The following is a 27,790-nucleotide window of genomic DNA, read 5'->3' on the forward strand; positions in this document are numbered from 1 at the left end:
TGTTGTAGTAGTAGTTAGAACTACCACTTTGGCCTCTTATCAGTAAAACTATTAGCTATGTGTGTCCAACAAATACATTACAAAATTACTGGACAACTGAAAGGTGAGTTATGGAAAAGAATGGTCAAAAATGAGCAGATATTAACTAAAGAGATCACCGAATACAGCTGGATGTAGGATAGAGAAAGTACCAAGAACCAAAAGCTGATCAAATTCATACCCAGGCCTCAAGGCGGACTTCATCAACTCAGCATGGCCTGCAAGCGGTAAAAATAACAATATTAACTGCCTAATTGATACAGATAGTACACAAGGAAATAATGATGGGAAATCTCAAAACTGTAAAAGCAATTGAAGAAAAAGAAAGGATGCAATGAGTAATTATTCACCACTGTGATCAGCCAAATGTTGGGGTGAGATTGAGCCCTTAAAATGACCCTGAGCAGTAACATCTAGGACAATTCCATGAGGAGTTACTCGCTCAACCACTCCAGAAACAACAATTCCTGGTTTGACCAGTTCATTGCTGAATACCCTAGCATTAACATTCAAATAAATGGAGGAATCATATATTTAACCAAAAAATGCAATGCAGAAACAAAATCTCAAAAAAAAAAAAAAAAAAAAAAAAAGCCACATGCGTGAAGGGCAAGGATACATATTATAGATCAACGTGGCAATAAAATGCTTCTTGAAGAAAGCAAGTAAATATTCCAGTCTAAAGATTTCAAGGATTCAACAGACACCAACTCCACCGAACCACCATCAAGAAAGCAAAAGAGCTTCCAACTATATTAAGTTCAAGATATCTATATATTCATGATCCACAAAATTTACAGATGGTACAATAACAATAGGAACAACACTGTCATATAAAGCCCATTAATTAAAGGAGATTGCTGACATTCTAACAAGATATGAACAAACAGTTTTCACAAGGAGTCCATACATTTAAGTGTATGAAAAGTTGTTTATCTCATAATGAAAGATATTTAACTACTTGATGAAAAAAAATGAAAGATATTCAACCATTTCCTTCATACCACTCGAAACTGAAAAGATAAAATCAAGAAAACAGAAAAACGGATTCCTACAGAGACATGTTTATCTAACATAAGCTCATTAAAGGAATAAGAAAAAATATTTCACAGACTAGAGTCACTGGTTTATAAAAGAAAGTTCAAGAGCAAATTAGAAATGAATTCTTTTTACATCCTCATTAAAGCAATCGCTATACCATCCAAGACAAAAAAGAAACAAACCTTGAGGGTGTTGTCGTGAAACTGAGGTTAATACGACGTGAAGCCGGATTAGAACTGGTAACTCTACATTTCACTACTTGTTCAATGTGATACATGGAACTTATTTCACACCCCGGATCTAGTCCAAGTTCAGATCTGGATACATATATGGACGTGTCAGTGCCAATAAGACGTCGCAGACATCACATAAATATAAATTGACATATAAGTAGGGTAGAGAAAGTACCATAACCTTGATTTTTTTTTGCGTGTATATAATACATACAGAGTGAAATATACTGACAAATCTCAAATCACATGTAGCCTTTACCCTGATCCTAAAAAAAATTTGCTCGTCCAATTCATTTTATTTATATTTAGTCTTACTTCATTTTGTCAGAATGCAAAGAAGGAATTAATCAAATTTTCCTTTAAATTAACATCCACACAAGAGATCCTAGTGCAGATATTTGAAAGAAATTATTAATATGCAAGCAGAGATGACACAAAGGTAAAACAAATTCATAACCCAGAAGAGAACAAATATCTTTGGCACATATAGGTAATACAAACTTAAGCCTCTCAGAAACGTAATCATGATTAATGGATGAAAGAACAGTACAGAATTGAAGTACTACATCATTTACAGAAACATAATCAGATTAAAAGCGAAATATCATTGTATTACCACACATTAGAAAATAAAAAAATATAGATATAGTGGCAGGTGCTAGCATTTAGTTTGACAAGTGAATTGCAAGGGACTAACCTAGGGGCAAATCCTTGTACTCCGTTGTAAAAGCGGACAAAGCAACCGTGGTTTTCAATCTTCGTTATCCATCCATGTGTTGTTAGTCCTTCAGTAGCATCAGTATAAGAACCAAGAATTTCAAGTTTTGATTTAACCTAGAAAAGACCCCAGGAACAATTTGTTAGAGACGTCCAAATGATGAGAGAATCACAAACAAATAATTTTTTGAGAAGGTATGAAAGAATACAAATAGTTACGAGTAATTTTCTTAAATGCCAATTCATTATAAGGCTGCAACAATAGAATGGATAAGTAGCAAGTGATAGAACAGATAAACAGGTAACTGGATTTTGCAGTACAGGAGACAGATGGATGGTTTTTACAGGATAAGTGCAGACTCAAAATGGGCTTCACAGAAGATTTCAACACAACCTAAGGCTTCTTTTGTCTAACTGCAACCTAATGCAATTTTTACAAGCCAACAATGAGTTCAGCCTAAAGATGGGTAGGATGCACCACTAACCGACTTCACCATATCTTACGCAATACACCCAATACCAATATTCACTGACATCGTCTTTCAAAACGCTAAAACCATTAAAAATTCCTTTTGAACAACAAGATTGTAAAAACATGATAGTCGTCAAAATGGCAAAAGAATAATAATACTAGTGTCACTTGGCATTACATGTTTCTTGGTATAAGAAACAACTAAAACAGTGATCACACTACAACAAACTTTGGAAGGAAAACAATCCATATTAATGCACAAAGAAAATGTCATGAAATTCCAGCAGTTTTATTTTTCGTTTCAAATTTACTGTATCTTTGTCAAAGTTAACTGTAATTTAATTGCAATTTTAGTGTAAAGAAAATTAAGATGCAAAATGCAACCATCTTAGACAATCCAGAGACGAAGTGTAATGTATAAATTGTAGATGCAAAAGAGAAAATATTTACTAAAACATAATGGCAGTAGACAAGACAAAATTAGGAATAAACTTTGATTGCTTTACTAGAATAAACTTAATAGGCACTGTAAATGGGCAAGTTTTTCCTTTCCACTCAAACTGTGAAACCCTTATGTATGTGGACATATGATAGCACCCAAACTGGCTACGATGGATTTGGAACTAACTTTTCATCCATCAACAACTTAAAGTGTCATGGAGGTGCATGGAAGGAAGACTTTAAAATTCAAATGTGTTTAAATGGGTATTTACAAGGAAATAGGAAGACAACAAGACTCGAGACAACTAAGCTTATTTTAGGGGCCTAGGGTTATTTTAGTCATTGTAGTCCTAATTAAGACCTACGTATAAATAGTTCATTGGTCTTCATTTTAAAGGAAGTTTATGGATGAATTGGAGGATTTGTATCTCCTTAACTGTACTACTCTTAGATTCCATGTATGAGTTCATTCTTTTTTTCTTTTTTGATCCGAAATGGATTGTATAAGTTCAATTTCTTCTCACATGGATTAATTCTGATAATTAAATGCTAGTCTAATTGTGAGACTTTCTTCAAATTTTTGTTCTCCCCAGTCTAATTTCTTGTTTTATCCTCTTATAGATATTAGAACCAACATGATCATACAAGTTTCATTTCCAAAAAATATTGGTTTCCTTCATTTACCCTTTATTTGTAGTACATTCGCTAGTCAAATATTTGTTACTTTATTTGGAAATATGATATTTATTGAATATTAAGATACTTGACTATATCATAAAAGTGTTCCATTTATTTCATTTGACAAGGATATTTTGGAGCAACTTAATTGTGATGTGCAAGTTTTATTTCTCAAGCATGTTGATTTAATCGAGTCACTTCATGCATGTTGTTCTTTTTTCATGCCAGGTGTGTCTCACTTATCTTGGAGAATTGGTCTTTCTTGAATTTCATGACTCTTGGATTTACCATAGAAGTATTTTTTGGGAAGAAGTGAGAATTTTCCTAGATATATCAACTTAAGGATGAATGCATTAGAGATCATTGATTGCATTATTAAAGATCATTGGTTGCACCGGATGCATGGACTTCTATTTGATATATCCTGGTCGTACACTTCAGTGAGTCTTGTTGGATTTCTATTAATATATCCATGTTTTGCAAGGTTTATATCCAAGGACAAATTCTTTTAAAGGAAGGAACGACAGCAACCAAAATGGCTATCATGGAGTTGGAACCACACTTTTCATCCATCAAGACCTTAAAGTGTCGTGGATATGCACGGAAGGAAGACTTTAAAATTCAAATGTGCTAAAATGGCTATTTACAAGGAAGACAACAAGGCTCAAGACAATTAAACTTATTCTAGGGCATAGGGTTATTTACTCACTGTAGTCCTAATTAAGACCTAGGTATAAATAGTTCATTAGATCTTCATTTTAAAGTAAGTTTATGGATGAATAAAAGGATTATACTCCTTTGTGAGTGTTAAGGGCATTCACTTGGATATCCTTAATTGAACCTCTCCTCCTTGTATCGATGCCATATTGCCATGTACGAGTTCAATCTGTTCTCCCTTGTATTAATTTTAATAATTAAATGCTAGTCTAATTGTTAGATTATAGTTCCTTTCTGCTAATTCTGTTCCAAATTAATTTCTTGAGTTATCCTCATACTCATATCTTGTTTTTTAATGTTTCCCTGCAATTTCTTGTTATTGCATTTTGATTGTTATCAATATAAAGAATTTCTTCAGATTTTTATTCTCTTGCGGATAATCTTTTTTAAGAGGACTAGTACCTGAATAACATGTTTGAGAGGATAGGACAGATACAACACGAGTAGGAAAAGAATGGAAAGGTGTAATGCCAAAGCTTTGTTTCCATTTAGGATAACTAAGTAAAAACATTTTTCCCTCTATATCACTAACAGCATCATACTAAAACAATACAGATAAGAGGCTCAATCTCGAAACATATCAGTAGACAAAAAAGTTAAACCGAAAAAAGATGCAATATAGATAAGAGGGCTTGAGCTAAGAAACTTATCAATAGAATATACAAGATAAAAACAAAAACAAAAACAAAAAAGCTAAAAGGGGAAAAATAAGTTCAAGTACTCTTTACAAGTCAAGTTAATGAAAAGAGCCATACTAGTGTCTTCTTGTGTGTAACAGTGATTCTCTTTGACTTGCAACCAAGAATACGAAAGACTAATTCTGCTCCAACCTGCAAAAGATATCAACAACTCTCTACAGGTCAAACCAAAGAGATGAAAATAACACCTGTATATTATTCTGGATTACCTGGAATTTTTTCCTGGGTTTTACGATTTCAAATTCTGACATATGACGAAGAGGACAAAGTGCTTTCACACCACTAGAAAATTGTACTATGGCACCAAAGCTGTCTACTGCAATGACTTTAGCTTTTACCACCATCCCAGGTCGGACATCTGAGTGAGTGAAAACTGACCCTTCAAATGCACTGGTCTGTTCGTAAACAAAGAAAAGATAAGTGTTAGGATTGCAGAGAAAATTAAGGAGAACGCATGCTTAGACATACTTTGAGAGTTCAATAACAAGAAACAAAATGATGCAACATCCATATACCCTACTCAAACCTCCCCCGCTCCCCTCTTTTATAAAAAAGGAAAAAGAAAAGTAGCTCCTTCAGCTTTTCCAAAAATCGATATGTAAAAATAAAGTACGGTGTTTTTAATCAGCTTTGACACAGCAATGCATAAAGCTTATCAAGATCAAGCAGAAAACAGAGGGCAAGACAGAAATCAAGAGGAAGGTAAAGTTTTCAATTTGCGTTATGCCCCAGTTCCAAGTGCAAGAACCAAAATAGTAATTTCTTGACAGAGTTCTTCAACTAAGGTATCCACATACAAGTATATCGGACTTGACTCTATCACATCTTGCACTGAATAAACACCAGTCCAGCATCTAAAGTTGACTTTGACCAAAAAAATAATTTCCAACAATAAATAAGTGTGACCTTCAAAACCCCAGTAGCAAGTCCTTCTAGATGCCTAAACCCAAGAACCCTGGCGCGAACAAGTTTCCCTTCCTTGAAATTTTTCTCCAGCTTTTTCACTTCCTTATCGGCAACATCCGATACCTACAAAACTTGCCGATTTAATACTGAAATTTAAAGATGAGTTCAAAGGCATCCAAAGACTACGAAATCCAGGAATATTCTTACATTAACATATGCTGGAGTTGGAACTGGAGAAGAGGGAATTTCCAGCAAAAGACCCAAACCCCTATCAATCCTGATCACTTTTGATTGATCAAAAATATCTCCAACCTTGATAAGCTGCATAACAGAAAAGCTCAGTTTAATTTATAATATGAAATGATTAATATATAAACATGAAGTTGATACAATGCAATGCATGCAACCATTCTTAGTTCGCAATACAATAGAAGAACTGTAGCCAAAACTTAGTGTTTCAATAGGACTAACTAAATAGATAAAAGTTTACTCCCATACAACTTGCATATCATCGGCTCATAAGTTAAAACAACAGAAAACCTTGATTTGTGGAGAATCCTCTAATTTGTGGATATTAGTAGATGTATTTTCCACGGATATTAGTAAATTACTTGCTGGTTTTTGAACTGTGCTTTCACTGTATGCGGGTAATGACCTCTTAGCTTCCATCTTAAACACTAAAAGTAAAACTGTACTTGGCGCATCTCAGAAGAAACTTGAAAAGTCAACAACAAAAGACAAGAGAAGTTTAACTTCCTCTTTGTTCAACGGGTAAAGGCTCTAAGCAGCCAATAGAAGCAGTCCATTCCATCTTCTTTCTCATGCCCTTAAGATCAAAGAACAGTTTCTCATCATCTCATTAATCATTTTGAGGGGCACAGACTAAGGATGCGATATGTATGTGCCGGATCAGACCAAAATGCACAAAAAGCAAAAACAGAGAAATGGGCCCAACAATTAGAGTCAAGTCTGACATCTCTGAAGGACCTGGAACAGACCCAGCTGCAATGCCTTACCCAAAAAAGCACCTCGCAAGATCTTACAATAAACATTGAATCGGGACCTATAACATCCACAGTAGACAATCAAACACCTTAGCAAGATTCATCCATAGAATAAACAATGATTTTTCCTGCAACCGTCCCACGAATTGCAAAAGGTCCAGAGGGTCTGTGTCTTCCTTAAGATTGACTAAAACAATCTTTTCTCTCCATCAGCTCTCAGGGCCATATTCACCTCCTATAATCCAAAATCTTTTTTCCCTCATTGCATGTTTCAACTAAGCAAAGGCACTTCTATGAATCAAACAAGTGCAAGTAACAAAACGAACAGCTTCATTAGAAAATTCTCTATTTGCAAACAACAAACCTGCAGCTTGCAATATTTTAGAGTAGACAAAGAAGGATATTTAGGATCTTTATGAACTTACGGTAGGAGGAGCCTTGTTGTGAACCAGGTGAGGATTCAATGTCAAACCAACAGCTCTAGTTGAGGGATCAATAAATAGTATCCGAGCATTAACCTATACCAAGAAAATAAAGTGCTCATTGAAATTAAAGAAGAGAGGACCACTTAACTGGAAAAAATTAAAAGCATAGCAAGAAAACTCAATATAAACCCTAACTTTTTTTAGATACACAGCCCAGGATAAACATATTTGGCAACTCATTTGTGTTTTTTACCCCAAAAAAATTCACTTCAAGGGAAGAAGAGCACAAAGATGGCTGAAGTTTATCATTATCAATTAAGAACATAGAGCTCCACAACCTCACTAAAGATCAATCAAGTGTATATCAGGTTGATTGCCTTGCACCATACGGAGGATAAGAAAATACTTTATCCTATATAGTGCTCTATAAGATCTGACAGAAACACCACACTACACAGTAAGCATCTCGGTGATCTGACATTTTTGCTGCGACTAAACTCAATAGTCAACGGTTAAAAACGCATCAACTGTAATCAAAAGCAACTATGGGCTGCAAACGGTTGGGTTGCTAAAGTAGGAGCTAAAACCACTGTTTAAGTCCCTGAAATGAATCTCGGGTGTATGCTTTCTCCTTTTCTCTTGCTAACTATAAATTATGCACTTTGCACTTAATTCTGGGGGATAGGTGGATGGGAAATACTCCTTTATCTACTAATTCCTCATTAGGAAATTTTAATTCATCAGAGGGAGGCAATTTTGTGCGAGAGTTCCATATTTTCACGTTTTAGGTGATAGAGCGGTAGATGATCTAATTATTTTACTTTAAAAACTTATCTGTTTCAACCTTGCTTTGACCTGATACAAGGATGTGGACAAAATGGAATCTGCAAACCATTACTCGGTGCAATCTCAGACTCACTCTCCTTTTCCTTTGGACTTTAAACTGAAAATCTAATACTCCTCCAAATGAAGGTATATGTATGATGCTTGGTTTTAAATAGACTGAAAACAGATGACTTGTTACAGGTGCACAGACTGAGTTAAATTTTTCCTGATATTTGCCTAATGTAGACCCATAATCACCTCTTCCGACACCGAAAATTTGCTTCAACTTGCAGAAGAGGCTTCCGAATAACTGGTGAAATTTTCTTGCTCTACCATCAACTTACAATTTTTCCTTGTAAAGCCCCGTACAATTTAATATTTAATTCGGGCTAATTACAACCCAAATGACGTGATTAAAGTAGCCCTGAGGTGTGTATGGACTCACACTGTGGAAGGTAGTACATGAGACTTTTATGTTACATTTATATATGATTTTCGCACCATGTTTTGAGGCCACGGGTCGTACATATGATTTTCAAATTTATGGTTAGGCTATTGATCCATAAAAAAGGGTAGCCTAGTGCACCAAGCTCCCGCTATGCGCGGGGTCCGGGCAAGCCGGTCTATTTTAACCAACGCATTTCTCCAAGAGGTTGTTTCTCTTAATAAAAATATGAAGATTTTTATAAAATTTTGTATGCATGTTCATGATTTTGGGTAGACACGTTTTGTTGGTTCGTTCGATGAAGGTTAAACACATTGGGTAATGGTCACGTGCTCCTCCAGAAAATGGGGCGTAACCTTCCCAACTTACATTTTGTGGCCTCATGGTGTATTTGGCTTGAGAGAACTGCTAGGACTTTCTAGACACCATCGTATTTGGTCTGGGATAGTGATTTTCTTACACGCTGTGAACAGAAGCAATGGTTAATGGTGAAATTAACTGATAAACAACACAATTGGGCAACTTGATCCTCTCAACTTCTAGAACATTAATTGTTTAACTCATCTTAGTCACTTCTTGTTTGAGAGGACTCAGGTCCTCCATATGGTACCAATAAAATTTCTCATTAAAAGAAAACATCTCGGTGTTTGATGATGGAGCAACAAAAGTTCCCTCAAACAATAAAAACATAAACCATCCAAAAGCACAAACGCAAAGCAAATGAGAATGACTTTCGCTGCTCTTCCTACACATTATGCTACAATCACAACTTATGGATATGTAAGGTCTTCTTAATGGTCGCAAACCATTGGTGTTAAACCTCTCAGGTACCAAGCACCAAAGTAAATACCTTGATTTTCATTGCTATGCAAACACACATGAGAATAATTTTCATCGCTCTTCCTACACATACAGCTTATGAATTTGTACGGTCATCTAAAAGTTAGCAATATTGAAAATCATAGGTTAATACCATCATGTGCTAGGCACCAAGTAAATGCCTTGATTTTCAATGGATATCGTCTTCCAAAGAGAAGAGGTTTGTACTTTAGAAATCACAAGCTCGTTCTTTATAAATTTAGAAATCACAAGCTCGTTCTTTATAAAAGGAAGAAAGAATATATTGGCGTAGCAAGTCTTTCATTCATGATCCACAATGAATTTTTAGACCAACTTGCATAAATTTATTTGACCTGCTCATTCGAAGCATTGTTCTAAAATCCTTTTCAGCTTCGCCTTTATTAAACAGACAAGTGAGAAGTTATTACCTTTTTATTTTGTGGATAATCAACTTTCCAATTGGAAGAGGGGAAAGTTTGCTGCAGATTGAACATGTCAGCCTGTAGCAGCAGAAAGTAAAATAAGTAGATAGAAAGTAGAAACCATGAATCTAGAAAATGCTAAACTCCAGTGAACAGGAGTGAAACACAGCAAACTTACTGTTCCGGTAAAGTACGTGAGGAATGATAACATAATTCCATTTTCAAGTATTGAACGCACACTAGCATTAACCATCATGCCTGGAACGAGAAGATCAATTGAGATACCCTTAAGATCCTTGGTCTGTACAGAAGTAAATTTTTTGTATGTTATACATGAACACATCATGAGGCAAAAAGAAACAATATGCAAAAGTTAACAACAATCAAAACCGTAGAATGAATTCCAAAAACATACCACACATTTAGAGACAGCATCAGGATCAGAACTCAAATAAACAACTTTACGTGTTCTATCAATACTTTTAACGACCCCTTGTACCAGCTGCCCGCTTCTAATCTTAACTTCCACATTTTCTGCAAAAGGGATATAACCAGATAAGAAATTAGGTTCAATATAACAAAGCAGATAAGAAGTTAGGTACATTATAAAACAGCACTTATCTTGAAAAACTGAAAATAATGCCTCAAGAACAAATCAGCAGCAATATATATTTTATAAGGTGCAGAACAATAAATTAGCTTTATCATGCAGAGAATATTCTGTTTTTTTGTTTCCAATATGACCTAATGATGTTGAAAGGTAAGAAAATATGCAAATTAAAGTTTAAATGACTTTTAGACAGCAATTTCTATACTAGGAAACTCGTGCCGATGAAATATTTCTCACGAACAGACTGATCGTACCAACTTGGTATCTGAAAGAGCAAAAAGAATTCTCACTGCCAGAAATTGGAAAAGGAGAACAATCAAAATCAAGGAACTGCAGCAAGCATATTGCTGAAAATGGTCCGATAGATTCAGCCTAAACTCATGAAACTGCTTCAAGATCCAGCTAGTGAAAGCTCTCCAGTTTTTGCAAAATTTAATCCAATAGGACTACATGATTTAGAGGAAAAAAATTAACTTAGTGATACACAACTGATTTCTTATAATTGATAACAGAAGTGCACAGAAGAAACTAGTATAATGCGTAATATTTCCGTCTTTTGAAGACTTTACAGGCCTTATGGATATGGTTGACAACTGAAATTCCCCAATAAAGAGCTCTATTGAACACCTGCAAGTCTCTGATCCCAATATCCCCACCTTCACAAGAGATGCATAGGTTCCCGCTTAATTAGGGGGAACTTTCTGTTACCTCCCACAAAAAAAACTCTCATCAATTTCCCCAACCTCTGTGCCACGCTCAGGACAGCAAAGAATATAACGTTCTCTCTCTCTCTCTCGAGTTCCATAAGGCACACTGCTTGTGAAAAGTGACCAAAGATAGTCTGAGGTAGTATTGTTAAAAGCGCTCGCTTCATCACTTTAAGTGGTGAAGTGAGGCGAGGCAGTGGTGGGACACTTCAGATGGCTGAGGCGACGTGAGGTGAAGACGTGACCGCTTTTTGGACAGAATCGTGAAGCAAAAGAACCGTTCTTTCTTTTTTAAACAAAATAAGTTGACTTCTAAAGAAGGAAAAGAAAAGGGTCGCTAGTTTCTTAGAATTACATTCAGACCTGTTTCACTACTGCTTCTCTTCAGGTCTAGGGTTTGCTACTGCTTAAATTGAACCAATTGTTTATATATAAGATTTTTGTTGAATTCTTTCTTTTCTATTTAGTTATCCTACTTTGTGTAAGGTTTATTTTGGCAGTTTTTAAAGAAAGTTGTGTGGGTGCTTTGCTTCACACTATAAGCGGCGGACCCATGTAGCTCTTTTGCGCTTCGCGCTCCCAAAAATACTGGATGTGTGCAATGAACCAAAACGCCCTTCAAATCATGTCGTATTAAACATGCCATGTAAAATATAGAAATTAAAGAGTTAATAAATATAGAAAGGTGCGTTCTTTTCTAAACAGGCTAAAAGAAAAGTAAGACACTTAAATTAAAAAATGGGGAGTATTAATCACATCTCTTACCGTGTTCGTACAGATTCTCAACAAAGTCCATGCAATGAAGCTGACCTGGTGGTCCGGTGGATGATCAGATTCTAAGATTTTTTTTTTGAGTTATTTATTTTTTATTTAGTTATTTTAATTAATATGTGCAAGGTTTTTTGGTGCTTTTTCATTTTAATAAAAATTGCGCTCGCTTCACGCCGCTTAAACGCTTCACGCTTTAAGCAAAGTAGACCCCCGACACTTATTTCCCGCTTTGCACTCTCGAAAACACTGGTCCAAGGTAAGATGTTGGGAGGGATCTTACCTTAAAAACGGATAACCTATACCACCTGCTTTATGTTGGCGACTTGACCCACTAGAATAACCTTACACTTCTTAAGACTTCCCCACAGTCTTCACACTTGCTTGAAACCATAAAAGAGTACCCTTCAGGTGGGATCCTTCTTAGCATCGCATAACACAAGCGAATCGTTTGCAGAAGGAAGACAATACACCTGCATACTATCTCACATAACAGCATTTGTGATTGTATACATCCTCTTGCTGAAGCTTTACATGCTCAGTATGAACAACATTGAACATAACAGGTTCCCTTGCCATAAACCCATGACCATTCGAAAAACAAGGCGTAATGAAACCCTTTCCATGAGAAACTTTCTCAGTATTGCAATAGTTTCTTAGATGAGCTGCTAGAAGTTGTTGTTCAGGAAGTATAGAGATACCAAGTGTTGATGAAGTATCCAATTCCAAGTCTAAATTCACTGTGATTCCACTTTCTTTTTATGTTTTGGATTCTTTTCTACGTCGAGACTGAGTTGGTATTCATTGTACTCCTAAATAAATAATCCCGGTTTATTTATTCTATTTTTTCTATGTAGATAGATCAACCATTGCTCAAATTAATAACAACCAAAGCTCTCATAGATGGATGGAAAAAGAATAAGGGAATGGCATGTTTACAAGGGTATCATTTTATAATAACTTGTTGACAAGGTAAAACATGACCTTTCTTCATTCTTAAACATGGGTGCCGACGGCACCAAGTGTCTCTTTTTAATTTACAATAGCATGGGGCTATTATTCTAAACTTGGAAAAAAGAAAATGGCCTACATAAATAGGTATTTCATGTGAAGAAGGCAGATAAGGATATTAATCATTTACCAGTTCACCAATAGTCTATGGTATATTGTCGGATATGTTCAAAAAGAGACGGGTGATGTTAGGAGTTAACATAGACATGCAACTAAAATGGAAATTTAGAAGGAAATGAAAGAGGAGAACATGAAAAATAGTTCATATAGTGCTTATGTGGACCATATGGAAAGAAAGAGACGAGAAACCAAGAGAGTTGAAAATTTAGGTATTTCTCCCCCACCCATTCTGTCAATCATCTCCCCCTTTAAATAATGGCTACTGGACAGATATTTTCCTCTACAACTCCTTCACCGCCGATATCGCCACAGTTAAATGTCACTGAAGTAGAATTTGGGGATAAAACATTCGCTTCCCTCATAGAACAAACATTTTTGGAAGTTCCTCGCTTCCCTACCATCACCGGGGCATTTCCTTTAATATTTGGATCATCCAGACCCAATTCACCATTTTCACAGATGGAAAAGTTACAAAGCATGGTTGATTTTTTATTTATTTTTTTGGAAACTGGTAACTTTGTATTCCTCAGCATTAAGGGTATGCTGACCACCTCCAAAAATTTACACTTTACTGAAAAAGAAATACTTACAGTAATCCTAAAAAGTCCACTAACTGAACTTCCTCTTCTACATATTGTTCTTTACACCGAAAACTTAATGAAGTAATGACCTTCCATTGGATCTTCTGCAATGAACTTTCTCTGCCTTTAAAGATTCTGTCATTTCTTTCCTTCCAAATGTTCCACCAGATGCAGGCAGGAACTGTTTTCCACAAAATCTTCTGACTCTTGCTCCCTCCCCTTCTTATCCAACAGCTTAGAAGATCTGCAGTGTGTTCAGGCATAGCCCAGTTCACGTTAGCCAAGTTAACGACAATGCCCAGACTTGTGCCGTAACTTTACAGTGAAGGAAAAGGTGATTGTTTGTCTTTAAGGCCTCCTTGCATAATGTGCATTCTTGAAGCAATGTTAATTCCTCTTTTTTGTAGTGCTTCATGAGTCAAACAAGCTCTCCAAGCTACCAGCTAGGTGAAACACTTCACCTTAGTTGGTGCCACACTCTTCCAAACGGATTTCCAAGGTCCTGGTGTCCTCCCCTGTTATTTCCATCAAACCCTTGTTGTACAATCTGTTCACAAAGAACAGTCCATCTTGATTACGCTTTCATGTCAATTTATCGGGCTCAAAATTAGTTCCTTGAAATCCACCAAACTGTCAGTAGTTCTGCTACCCATGCTATTTCCCAATCATTTAAAAGTCTTCTGAAGACTAAATTCCAGCCTTGGGGAGACCACATCTCCTCTATTGTACTATCTGGATTTGTGCAAAATAAGCTAGAAAACAGTAGTTGTAATGTCCCCTGTCCATCTTAATTTTCCTTCCAGAAAAGAATCTTGTCACCCCTACGCACCTTGTAGTTAACATTTGCCTTCAGAGCAAGCCAGAAAGCTCTAATGGTCCTCCATATCCCCACACCATAGGTATTTGTCACCTCATACGTACACCATTTCCCATTTTGGCCATACTTATGTGGGACCACCTCTTTAAATAGTGTCTGATCTTCCTGATTATATCTTTATATTTATATAGGCAAAATGCACCATAAAACACTTCTGACTTGTGGAGACGGTGTGAAAGTGGGATGGCTTATTCACCGCCAAATCATATTACCAAAGCTTGCTAGTGAGAGAGAAATCAGATTTTTGACAACAGTCTTTTTGAATTTCCATATATGCCTAGGAAGGTGTGTTTCTTTGCGTGGTTGTGAGACGGTGTGAAAGTGGGATGGCTTATTCACCGCCAAATCATGTTACCAAAGCTTGCTAGTGAGAGAGAAATCAGATTTTTGACAACAGTCTATTTGAATTTCCATATATGCCTAGGAAGGTGTGTTTCTTTGCGTGGTTGTGATCCTACAGCAGAGAACCTCAAGAAGAAGAGGATCACCTATGTTAATTGGTGCTACATGTGGAGATGTTCGAAAGAAGATGTAGATCATCTCTTGTTGCATTGCCACATGGCTACTGGCTAAGCACTTATGGTCAGTGGTCCTAAATTGGTTTGGGATACTATGGGTACAGTGAAGGGGGCATTGTATAGTTGGGCCTTCAAGGAGAAGAGAATACAGGGGGTTTGGGATATTGCTCCATTAGCCATTATGTCGGTTCTATGGAGAGAGAGAAATATGAGAGCAATTGAAGGAGTCGTTGGTGATTTTGTTAAGTTGCAAATAGTCTCTTGTTTTTATTTTATTTTTGTGCACTCATGAGGTGACTTTGAGTATAGAGGACTGGTGTTCTCTCATAGAGAACCATATTTTGTTGTAGGTTCTCTCTTTTTTTGTATACATCTTAAATATTTTTCCATCATTTATAAAATTACTTACCTTATAAAAAACACTTAGGTGGATCATGCGGGAAAAAATAGGAGAGCTTTTGAAGGGGTAGAGAATGATATTACACGTTTGAGGAATAACCTCTTATTCCTTACTTCTTTTTGGGAACCCATGAGGTTCCTATATGTATTGAAGATTGGTGTCATTCGTAGAAAACTATACTTTTTGTAGGTGTTCTACTTTTCAGTAACTTGTGTATTGGTGTTTGTCCTATCATTCATAAGGTTATCTAACTTTTGTCGGGGAAAAAAAAGATCCCTCCACTCTACATCGTAATTCTTGCATAACTAATATGTGAACCAAACAACCTCGTATAGTCTCCGTCTCACTAAATATGATTCAAACTAGATGCAAGAAAAATGCTCTTAAAGACGAGTCTCACCAAAATCATCACATCACAAAATTACAAGGTTCAAACAAACAAGACCTAATTTGTTCATTTTTCAAGAAGTTTATTTCCAATAAAACATAAATATGTACAAAAGATATCCACAAAAGAAAAAGTTCTTGTCGAATATGTCTATCATCAAATTCGCCTTGTCATTTGTACAGGGTATTATTCTTGTGTGCTCCAACAAAGACAACAGGAAAGAATGTTTTGAGTCAAACCAAAAAAATTCTATGCCCCTTAAGAAGCTCAATGGTAACTTTAGCTCCATACTGTCCGTTCAAAAGTTGAAATTTACTACACTACCATCGCTATCAAAATTGGCCTTGCAAAAAGAGGATATAAGCATATCCCACAACGAAAAGTAATATTGATTCTAAAAATGATATCCTCAACATACAAATACATCAAAGTTCAACTTAGATATAGAAAAGGATAAAAAAGTGCCTGACAGTTGACTTTTCACTCTTAGAGATGAGATAGTTTTATTTATTTATATATTTAAGTATGCAACACACTCCACCACATGAAAGTATTTTATTAATTAGTGACGATTAGGCTCATACAAAGAGTTGGGTTTGCTCTAATACAACGTTAAATAGTTTGAACCACCTCAAATAAGAACTTAACTCTTAAATAGGGGACACTTCTATATATTTATTTCACAAATATAGTCAATCAAGAAGGTGGTAAGACCCTTGCAGAGTTCCCTACCAGCATAGAGCTTGGGAAGCTCGGATCCAGTCAAGATCCGAACAACAACGAGCACTCAACTACTAGTAAAAAGGGAGAGAAAGTTGACTTTGAGAAAGAAGGTGCTTCTTGCCGCTTTATTAGTAAGTAAGCTTGTTTTATATCTCCTCAATAAAGGCGAAAGTGCGAAAAACCAGCTTCTTTTTTCCGGTTCCGAAACAACTTGGGAGAAATAGGGTTCTACCGGGAAACCATGAATTTTTGAGTTTTCACCGTTGGTTACTGGTTGGGCCACTGGAATGGAATGAGATAAGAATCTCTGGAGATCTCTCCTCTCCACTTACTCGTAACACGTTTTTCTTCTGCAGAAGACTTCACCCGCATGTGCCTTCGCAAGTCTCTCTGCATTTTGGGAGCAGAGCAACATCAATCATCCAAATTAAGTACTTTTGGCAGGATATTATAAATGCCTTGGTGATGGACGCTAGGGGTGGGCATTCGGGCCATCGAATTGGATATGAAATTTTCGGTTTGGATATTCGGTTTTCGGATTGAAGAAATTACAATCCAAATCCAATCCAAATAAGTTCGGATTGGATAGGATATTGTAAGTTCGGTTTCGGATTATTCGGTTTGGATATTTCGGATTTGACTCTTGAAACTTAAGGCAAACTTATTAGGAACGAAATTCATGTGTTAGTTCCACCAGAGGTAAATCTAAATCTTAATTGCTCAGTAAAAAAAGCATCCCAGTTCAAATTAGGATTAACAAATCCAAATCATGTCCAACATAGTAAATCCATACAAAATAAAAGCATTCTGGAAAAGTGGAAATGAACAAAATAAAATTTAAGTAGTCATTTGGAAAAATAACAAAGAATTCTGCCGTGGGTGACACTAACGTGAGACTTGAGAAGTAAGAAAACCCTATATTATATTTAATTTAGTAGAGAATTGTATATTGAATTTAATATTTTAATGGGTAGGGCCTTAGGTCCTAATCTATTGGACCTTTAAAAACTATACTTATTAGTACTGGGCACATATGATATAGGTAGGGCTAGATAAAAGGTATAAAAATTTCGGATTTTCGGATATCCAAAAATCCATAGTACTAAACCCATATCCAATCCAAAATCCATAAATTTTAAAAAATAAAATCCGAAGTCCAATCCATAATCCAAATATCCAAATTAAAAAGTTTGGATTTCGGGTTGGCCCAAACTGTGCCCCTAATGGACGCCCTGACGCGTCACATTCAAGGGAGGTGACATGGCGCATGGGGTATTCGCAGATAACATAGTTCTAATTGATAAGACGCGGAGCGGTGTTAACACGAAGCTAGAGTGTGGAGACAGACCCTGGAGTCTAAAGGTTTCAAGTTGAGTAGGACTAAGACAGAATACTTGGAGTGCAAGTTCAATGGCGTGATTCAGGAAGCGGTCGAGGACGTGAGGCTTGATACCCAAGTCATCTCCAATTAAGGAAGTTTCAAACACCTGGAGTCAGATATCCAAGGCCATGGGAGATTCACGAGGATGTCATATATCGTATTGGAGCGGGATGGATGAAGTGAAGGCTTGCTTCTGGCACTTTGTGTGATAAGAAGGTGTCATCAAGACTTAAAGGCAAGTTCTGCAGAGTGGTGGTTAGACCGACTATGTTGTATGGGGCGAAATGTTGGCCTGTTAAGAAAGCTCATGTCCAGAATATGAAGGTAGCAGAAATGAGGATGTTGAAAAGGATGTGTTGGCATACCAGGAAAGATAAGATTAGAAATGAAGTTATTCGGGACAAGGTAGGAGTGTCCCTCATAGTGGACAAGATGCGGGAAGGGAGGTTGAGATGGTTCAGACACATGCAGAGGAGATCTGCAGATGCTTCGGTGAGGAGGTGTGAGAGGTTGGCCGTGGTTGGGCTTAGAAGAGGGAGAGGTAGGTCTAAGAAGTGATGTGGGGAGGTGATTAGGCAGGATATGGTGCAGCTTTAGCTTACCGAGGACGTGACCCTTGATAGGTGTGGAGATCGAGTATCAGGGTAGAGGGTTAGTAGGTTGCGCACGGATTTCTTTTTCGTACTAGGAGTATTAGTATCTTCGTTATGTTTGCTTATTCCTTCACTCTGTTATCTTATTATCTTGCTGGTATTACTGCTTATTATTACTGTTTATTGTTACTACTACTGCTTTTTCATCTCTCCTTGAGCCGGGGGTCTATCGGAAACCGCCTCTCTACCCGTCACAAGTTAAGGTCTGTGTATACTCTGCATCCCCAGACACCACCTGGTGGGATTATACTGGGTATGTTGTTGTTGTTGTTGGCAGGATATTATAAGGAAGTTTGGTTCTTCCTACAATCAGATTTCTTTTTCCCTTCAAACAAATGCATGAAGGAAAAATGCATATCCTTTTGCTTTATGAAAGTTAATCAAGAACACACTTTCAAGAAATGACATCCAAGCCCCAGATAAACACAGCATAAAAGCCACAGAAACAGAAAACTTAGCCCTACAGAGCTACATTAGGTTTAATAAAGCAAGGCGGTTGAGGGATCTGCATATAGATATGTAGATCTGATTGTTTTAGATTATCCAGCTTCTAGGAGCAGCTAATATTTTTGTCAGTCAGAGAATGAATCAAAAGGGAGTATTTGAGTGGACGTGAAGATTACCTGATTCTTTTGGCATAAATCCTGAGAAGGAAGGCAACCCGAAATGAATTATATAGCCATGGTCTTCCATGCTTTTCACGTATGCACTAAGAATCTGTACATAGCAAAAAATATGCCACATGTTCAGGAAAACGCATAATATCAGGTAAAGGAATGTGAATTTATCATTTAAAGAACAAGAATTTAGCAGAATACAAAAGGGAGTTTATTACACCAGTTCCAAAAGTTGATTAGGCACAAAAAATTGCTGGAGTTTCAAAACCAACGAAGGATTCATCGTATTCAAACCTTTATAAGTTCAAAACTAAGAACTTCATTTTATTTTCGCATTAAAGTATGGCTATTTCCCTATTACTTTTCAAATGGTGGCTCGAAACGCAAAGCAGGCCCGAAAAATGGCCATCCCACCAGATCTTTATACCGTTTAAGCTACAAGCTAATTAGTTTTTCTTTCCTACTCTGTGTGTGTTCCTTCTGTCAATCAGCAGACATAGTGACCTTGCTTTCTGCTTATTCTCTCCAATTTTTAACACATCTCTCAGCAAAAGCGTTGAACTCTTTCCCTTTAGATCCTGCACTTAACAATGCATACATAGGAATGCTGGCATTTGTAATAATACTGTTAAAAAGCATTGTAGATTTCTCAATCACCTTTTATCTTAACTTCCTACATATTGCCTAGTGTATTTTGTTTCTTCATCACAATCACAATGTAATTCATAATATATCTTCTCCTAATGATAAAATTCGCCCCATTTTGTGAAACAACCTTCAACCTTCACCCTGAACGATTTGATATGCTAATTTACTCAATCCATTCGGTTGTCGCTTCACGTGTTTCGGTGCGCACATTTGCTTTATTTACCCTATCCACGTGTTTTGTCGCTTCAACGTTTCTAATAGGCAGATATGGAGATTAATCATCTCCAATATGCTGATGATACTCTAATCTTTCGTGATGCTAACCCGGAGCAACTAAAGATTCTTAGTGTTATCTTTATCCTTTTTGAAGTAGTGTCAGGTTTACACATTAACTGGAATAAAAGCTTCTTATATCCAGCAAACAAGGTAACAATTTATCCTCCTTAATTGAGGTCCCGGGGGAAGATCTGGGGAATTGCCAACAGTTTGTTTGGGCATGCCCCTTGGTGCTAAAAGCAGGTCCATAGGAATATGGAATGGGGAGCTTGTGAAATGTGAAAGAAGGCTAGTAAATTGGAAGAGCCAATATCTATCTTTGGGGGAGAGATTAACACTGATCAATAGTGTTCTTAATCCCATGCCTCCATAAATGATGTGTGTCTTCCCCATTCCTAATAGTGTTATTGAGAGACTGGATGTCTTGAGAAGGAACTTCCTTTGGCAGGGTAACACTGACACTAAGAAGATCCATCTGGTTAAATAGGAGGAACTAATAAGGAGCAAAAGGCAGGGGCTAGGGAATAAGGAATTTGAAAGGTCAGAATCCGAGTCTTTTGATGGAATGGCTTTGGAGATTTGCTTCCAATGAACAATCCTTTTGGAAAGAGGTGATAGGTTTGAAATATGAAAGGAAAAACAACTGGACAACTAAGACTGTAACAAGTACTTATGGAACTAGCCTATGCAGAGCTATCAGGTATCAATGGCCAAAGCTCAAAAGAAACTGCAGATTAAAGGAAGGAAATGGCATGAAGATAACCTTTTGGTAAGACAATTGGATAGAACAGGGTAATTTGAAACTTTTATTCCAAGATATATACATCCCTAACCACTTCATCAAAAAAAAAAAGATATACACATCACTAACCAGCAACAAAATGCTACAATGGCAGAGGTATGGTCTAATCAAGTGTGGAACTTGAGTTTTAGAACACTTCTAAATGACTGGGAGATTCAGAGATTAGCAGATTTCTTCAAGACCTTGCAGCAATTTAAAGGACTATCTGATGCTGAAGACTACCTAATCTGGCAGAATCACAATCAAGGCATGTATTCTGTAAAGGAGGCATATAAGACTTTTAACATTTTCATGATTGATCACTGGCCCTGGAAATTGATATGGAAAGCTAAGATCCCTCACAAAGTATCTTGTTTTTCTGGCTGCTAATTAAGCAGGCAGTTCTGACTCGGGAAAATCTCATGAAAAGGGGTATTCATCTTAGTCCAAGGTGCTTCTTATGTGGAGAAGAAGAGACAATGTTAGCTCTTTATACACTGCAGGATTACCTTTCAGTTATGGAGTTTATTTATCAATATGAAAGGGTTATCATGGATTATGCCTATGAGAATTGTACAAGTCCTGGAGATGTGGAGTAGTTATGGCATCCTTTCTGGCCAAAAAGAGAGATGGAGAATCATACCAGTTTGCATCTGTGATCTCTGTGGAGAGAAAGGAACCTTAGATGTTTTGAAGATAAGTGAAATTCTATTCATAAGATGAAGATGAACAATCTTGCTTTATTCTATTTTTGGTGTAAGCAGGAGTATATGGAAGATCGTCTTAGGTTTTATATAAGTTTTTGTTATAGGATTGAAGATCTTCTTACTACTCCTTTGTAACTATGGAGACCTGTAACTGTTTGTGGAAGGTCTTATTTTTGGATATATATACAAGTGTTACCTTTTCAAAAAAAAAAATATATTAACCATGCTAGTGTGTGTGTGTGTGTTTTTTTTTTTTTTTTTTTTTTAACAAACTGGTATCTGGTATAGAGTTCAGTGTGAAATTTAAAGAAGCTCTAACATTAGAGAGTCCAGAATTCGCCTTAAAGGGCGATGTATTTACGAGCAAAGAAATATTGGAACGATCTTGGCTAGAATAAAGCAGAATGGTTTTGGATAAACCTGTATGCCAGTGTAGAGTTCAGTGTGGAACTTAAAGCAGCTATACCATTAGAGAGAATTCGCCTTAAAGTGCAAAGTAATATTGGAATGATCTTGGCTTGAATAAAGAAGAATGGTTACAGAGGATTCATATAACCAAATCTTCTTTTTTCGAATTCAGACATAATTGATTGATTGATTAATGTATACATTCACTTGGATCTCTGAATTATCTTTTCCATAAGGTGGATTTCTGAGGTATCATACAATATCTTCCTTATTGCTTTAACCCGTAACAGAAAATTAACAATTTGTCAAGTTTATTCACTCTTTTCTCAAGTATTTGTTGTCATCTCATGTCTCAAAATCAGAAACACAAATCAGATTGTCGTATAATTTCTAATTTTGTTTTTTTGTTTTTTGACGGGTACTTCCTAATTTTCTCCTCGACCTAGAGCAAAAGGCAGGACTATCTCTCTTGGGGAAAAAATGAAGCCTTCACTTTTTCTTTTTTAGCAAAAGGTAATTATAACAACCTCATCTTGTAACAACCTCCTTATTTAGGCTACAGCACAGTAAAACATAACTCAAAATGGTGCTAACGAAAAGATAATTAACATACCATTCCTTCTTGAATAACGTCAAGTGTTAAGTTCTTGTGCAATAAAGCAAGACGCAAGGAAAGCCAAATCTTTCTCTTCCCTGATTCTTTCTTATCGTCATCCAAGTGCAAGACGATGCAAGAAACCAGCTGCCCGACGTGATATACACTAGAAAGAAAATTGGTGTCCGTCTCCAACTGCGAAGGTAAATTAAGCTATTAGAAAAACAAAACAACTCAATCATTAAGAATAGGCAATATCTATATACGCTAGAAAGAAGATGGCCCATCTCTGACTGTGAAGGTAAATTAAGCTATTAGAAAAAATAAAATAACACAATAATAGAATAGGCAATATCTTCAACAACTACTTTATTAGAGGAGAGACAATAAACTATGTTGAAATTTAAGGAACCTTGGCTTCAATTTACCTTAACTAGAATTACTTGATTCAAGTGTTTTCCCCCTATTTGATAAAGCAATACACATTTTTAACTGAAAGGGGAAAATCCTCATACAAGATGTATATGGAATCAAGCGCTCTGTCTGCACCCAATATTTTAGCTATTATTCATTTGTCTAATTTGTTTATTACCTCAAAAATTAAACAAAAAAATAGATAAATTCTGTCAATGATAAGATCTCTTTGGTGAAAGGAAAAAACTTGGAGGATTATATCTTTAATAAGTCATAAAGGTTATACACAAAGACTCAATCTAATTTATGCACTGCGAAAGAGATGTCATATCTGGATGTTATATCATCATTTCATTATTAGAAAAGACTACCAATGTTTTCCTCTAGCATAGAACAGTAAATCAGCAATTTAGAATAATCCTCACAAATCCAAGTATGTGTATAAATCTGTAAAAGCTTCCAATTCAAAGGTTCACATTATATGTCTCAAGTAATGGGGTTACATATGGAAATCTCCCCTCACTTTTTGATTTGTGGTGCAAGCCTCGATGATTTTATTAATAAACTTTTCCTGGTCATGGAAAGTGAAAAAAGTTGAGCTCTTCCTCTCCACAAAATATCAATTTTTGTACCAAACAATGACTCTTGTGGATGTAATATACTTCGAATACACTACAGCTTAATTGTTTGACCATCTTTAACCTTAAAAAATATGACCTTTCTATTCTAAAAATGGTGCGCAGTAATAGCCGGAAACTCAAGTTCAAGGGAAAAAATCATTTGAACCTTGACCGGTTGGTTTTCATATAGATAGTAACTACTCCACACCTCTCATGATGGTTCTCAAGATATTGGCTAAGAGAACTAAAAGGATATGAATCCATTAAAAGACTGACCAAAGCTCTCATGATATAACATATTTCAAATATGCTATTTGCTCAATGTTTTTTTTTTTTTTTTTTTTTAAGATAAGGTAGAAGTTTTATTTGCTCAATGTTTATCTATATTTGAACCTAAACAAAAATACCTTTCTACAATGGAAATGTTTTGCAATAGTAATATCTGGGAACTCAATTAAAGTAATAAGATCATTTTACCGCTGACATGTTGGTTCTCATGAAATAGTAATTCTCAAGAAATTGGCTAAGAACTCAAACGATATGAATTGATTGAAATGCTAACCGAAGGTTTCATTAGGAGTAAAGGAAGTGGTACAACAGAATTTTCTTGAGATGCAATAACGATATATCGTTTAGTAAGCCTTGAGAAACAATAAACATATGGAATCAAAAACTTTTCCATTTAATTTAACCAAACAGTAGTGGGGGTAAAACCTTAAACCAATTATTGATTATATAGTTTCTACTGCATTTCTTCAACAAAAATAATTGTGCCTCAATGCCAAGCAAGTTGGAATCGGCAAAATGAATCATCACTAACCATAATGCTTCATTTAGATCAATACTAATTCAATATTTGAAAATCTAGATTGCCTGCCACTAGAAATTCTCTAGATATTCTACTAATATTAGTCTCTAAAAGACTTTTTGAGAATGGTAACATTTTATTCATCAGCACAAAGGGAGTGCTGGCCACTGTAATGCAAAAGTAAAAAGCCTATGTACGTTTCACAAGGCTTCTAAAAAGCCTAGTATGGAGTCAGCCTCCTCTATACAAAATTCTTTACACCAAAAACTGAAGATCAAGTTACAGTTCATCTTAACTATCTGGCAGTGTTGTCAAAGGCGCACTTAAGCCCTGAAGCGAGGCTCAAAACATGTTGAGCACTTCGCCTCGCTTTATTTGTGCTTCAGTGTCATCAACAAGGCTCTAAGACATACTTTTCCTTAACAATGAGCCTCTCTTGAAGAGGTGACACTAGATAATTGATATTTCACTTTATCGTAATGTTTTTACAATTTCTTTGTCCATATATTTGTTGTTCATGCTTATTATTAGTAGTATTGGACTAAACATATATATAGATATATATATATACATTTTTTCACCATTGCGCCTTTTTTCATTAAAGCCCATGCTTTATTTGCGCTTTGTGCTTAAAGCCCCAGCTGACCTTAGAGCTTTTTAGTGCTTTTCGCTTTTAATAACACTGCTTTCTGGAGTGAGTTGCTCTTAATCTCTAACAAGATTGAAAGCTCCTAGAGGACTAAACCTTAACCACAACTAATTGATATTGCCTATATGAATCTTTTCTTCCATTTTACCCTATTTTTGTGCCAAATCTACACGAATTCCGAGAGATTGTAGGATTTTTTATACAACTTCTCTAAATGTGACTTTAGGCCTACCCCGTCCCCTTTAAACACCTTCAATCACCATGGATTCACACCTACGACCGGTGCATCTAGAGGTCGACATTGGACATAACCAAACCATCTCAACCGATCTTTATCCTCTGTGTATGCTACTTGCTTCTAATGCATTTCTTCAAAAACCATGGCATGATGTTTCAACACTTGTTTGGCTTTGTTGAAGTGTTGACCAAAATGTCACCACAAACTCATAGAAATTTCTCGGTTATCGAAGAAAAAGTACAAAAAAATGAAAAGAAACTTTCGGAAATAACAACCCAAAAATTTTAAGGATGGGGACAATCAAAAACAAAATATTCAGAAGGATGAACTAAAATTCTCAAAATTCAAATCTAAGAAAGCTAAAAGTATGTCAAGAAGGAAAACATTTTTTGGTACACATATTTTTTTCATTAACTAGGACTTCATATAATGTATGTTCTTAAGTTTATTCACTCCTAAATATTTGAGTTTCACTTGTTTTCTTCTTTGTTTTTTAGTTTTCTCAATAGAGGGAAAAAAGTATTTCTAGTGCAATGTTCAGAAATTCAATGTTATACACATGAACAATTATTGGATAAGTTGAGGATATTTTAGTTTAGACACTTTTCAAATGCGGATTATAAAAGAGAGATTATTTACTTTAGAAAAACTTTTAAGTAAACACAGAGAGAATTAGTTGGAAGATCTAATCCAATAGCCTGAGCATTTCAGTCAATAAGATTGAACTAGTGTTGGAACATCACTTTTTGGTTGGTTACAGTACCTCACCTTCTTCTTTTATCCTCCCATTTATTGAGTAGATAAAATTGAAGAAACCAATGCACCGTACACAAGATAATAATTCAAATTCGCCAAACGATTAAAACTCGGGCTTGTTAAATTTGATTAATAAAAGGAGTTTAGGAATTGAATAAGAATACAATTCATACCAGTTTTGGTTGATGGTGGAGGAAAGGAGGAAGTGCTTCAGATGGTTGAACTAAGCCGCGCAAGCCTCCTGGGAGACTGACAACAATATCTTTCTCATTTACTTCAGAAACCACTCCCCACAGCTTCATTCCAGGACATATATTCTGAAAGTAAAACAGTTAAATGTTCAAGAGACATGTTGGTTGAACCCCTAATTTTCGACGCGGAGCATAAATATATGTGTAAAAATAGTAGACATGAACCCATAACTTTTAAAATACAACGAGTTCAACTAAGAATCCTGAAAGGTTGAGCCCATAAAGTTTAAATCACAGATCCGCCTCAGCACATGATGAGTTGTCAACAAAAATAAGAAACTCCATTGGATACCAACCTTTAAGGTGATCCTGTTAGGAAACCTAGGCAATTTTCCATTGATTCCACCGCCAAAAAGGGAACCCAAATCATCATCTTGGGTAGTACTACTAGTACTAGTCCTTTTTTGCTTCTTTCTCTTCTTCAACAATCTCTCTTCAGCCTCAAACTCAGCATCTACCTCACCTCGAACTTCATCCAACTCTTCCCTGCTCAAACTACTTCCCCCACCTACAAACAAACAATATTTAACGTCTAATTAGATTGGGAATCATTCAAATTAAGAACAAAAGCTCGTTGTTTTTTTCTTTCCCTATAATTTAATTGAAGCTGCAGCCCTATCCATTTATTCACTTGACCCAACTTTATTTTGTTCCGTTCCAGGAATTCTAACACGGGTTTATAACTTTTTGAAAGGTGTTTGAGTACGTACCTCTAGGGAAGTCGGGAACTTCATCTTCAATTGAGATTTTATCTTTGCTTTTTCCCTTGTCAACATTCCTCAAAGCAGGTTTCGAAACTTTTTTGCTTTGGGATTTCGGTGGTGCCATGTTTCTACACTTTTCTTTTTCCAGAGTTAACAATGCGACGTTGTTGTCGGACGAGGAAGAAACTGAAGCAGGGTTTAAGTAAGGGTTTAAGAATGACTTTGCGACACACTGTTAGGTTTTCATATAATTTCCCAACGGGTCATTCCCAGAAATGCCCCTGTTTCGGCTGGCCTTTACTTTGTTAAAAGTCTTTAAACTGGCACGAATGGCCTGTGTTGGGGTTATCTTTAATTTTTGGCCCTCAAATGTCTGGTCTTTTAAGTTTTATCTTTCGGCACTTTAAGTAATAAAAAAAGGGTTGAAAATATTCCTGACATCGAAAAAATAAAAAATAAAAAGAAATCCAGCCTACCCTTATTTATGACCTATTTCGCAACTTTTTCTGGCAAAGTTTTACAAAAACTTTACCTTATCCGGCATAAGTTCCGTAGGAATTAAGTTCTCTGCCATAACTTGATTTCTAAGTAACTTATGCAGAAAAGTCAAAATTTCTATAAACTTATATCGAGTGAATTAGTTACTACACAACTCATGCTAGATAACTTCATTTCTAC

At 36.0% G+C, this 27,790-nt stretch overlaps 1 protein-coding gene across 5 annotated transcripts in view; it reads right to left on the reverse strand.

The window, feature by feature from the left end:
- Positions 1–27,326, reverse strand: part of LOC132036189 (rRNA biogenesis protein RRP5) — a 45,823-nt gene extending 18,497 nt beyond the window's left edge. For 2 of the 5 annotated variants that reach the window (XM_059426484.1, XM_059426467.1), the window contains exons 1-17: positions 27,119–27,324; positions 26,705–26,916; positions 26,331–26,474; positions 22,691–22,867; positions 19,264–19,357; positions 10,319–10,437; positions 10,082–10,204; positions 9,910–9,981; positions 7,372–7,464; positions 6,150–6,263; positions 5,943–6,065; positions 5,246–5,431; positions 5,094–5,168; positions 2,011–2,147; positions 1,263–1,397; positions 390–526; positions 192–257 (exon numbers count right to left, since the gene is read on the reverse strand). In XM_059426484.1, coding sequence (XP_059282467.1) covers positions 192–257; positions 390–526; positions 1,263–1,397; positions 2,011–2,147; positions 5,094–5,168; positions 5,246–5,431; positions 5,943–6,065; positions 6,150–6,263; positions 7,372–7,464; positions 9,910–9,981; positions 10,082–10,204; positions 10,319–10,437; positions 19,264–19,357; positions 22,691–22,867; positions 26,331–26,474; positions 26,705–26,916; positions 27,119–27,236 — 2,125 coding nt within the window. In that variant the 5' untranslated portion in view covers positions 27,237–27,324. Of the gene's footprint in view, positions 1–191; positions 258–389; positions 536–1,262; positions 1,398–2,010; positions 2,148–5,093; positions 5,169–5,245; positions 5,432–5,942; positions 6,066–6,149; positions 6,264–7,371; positions 7,465–9,909; positions 9,982–10,081; positions 10,205–10,318; positions 10,438–19,263; positions 19,358–22,690; positions 22,868–26,330; positions 26,475–26,704; positions 26,917–27,118 lie in introns of all 5 variants that reach the window. The other 3 variants (XM_059426476.1, XM_059426458.1, XM_059426491.1) reach the window with 2 other exon arrangements.
- Between the last annotated feature and the right edge of the window lie 464 nt (positions 27,327–27,790).

Source organism: Lycium ferocissimum, chromosome 2 (genome assembly GCF_029784015.1).
Source record: "Lycium ferocissimum isolate CSIRO_LF1 chromosome 2, AGI_CSIRO_Lferr_CH_V1, whole genome shotgun sequence".
Taxonomy (NCBI): domain Eukaryota; kingdom Viridiplantae; phylum Streptophyta; class Magnoliopsida; order Solanales; family Solanaceae; genus Lycium; species Lycium ferocissimum.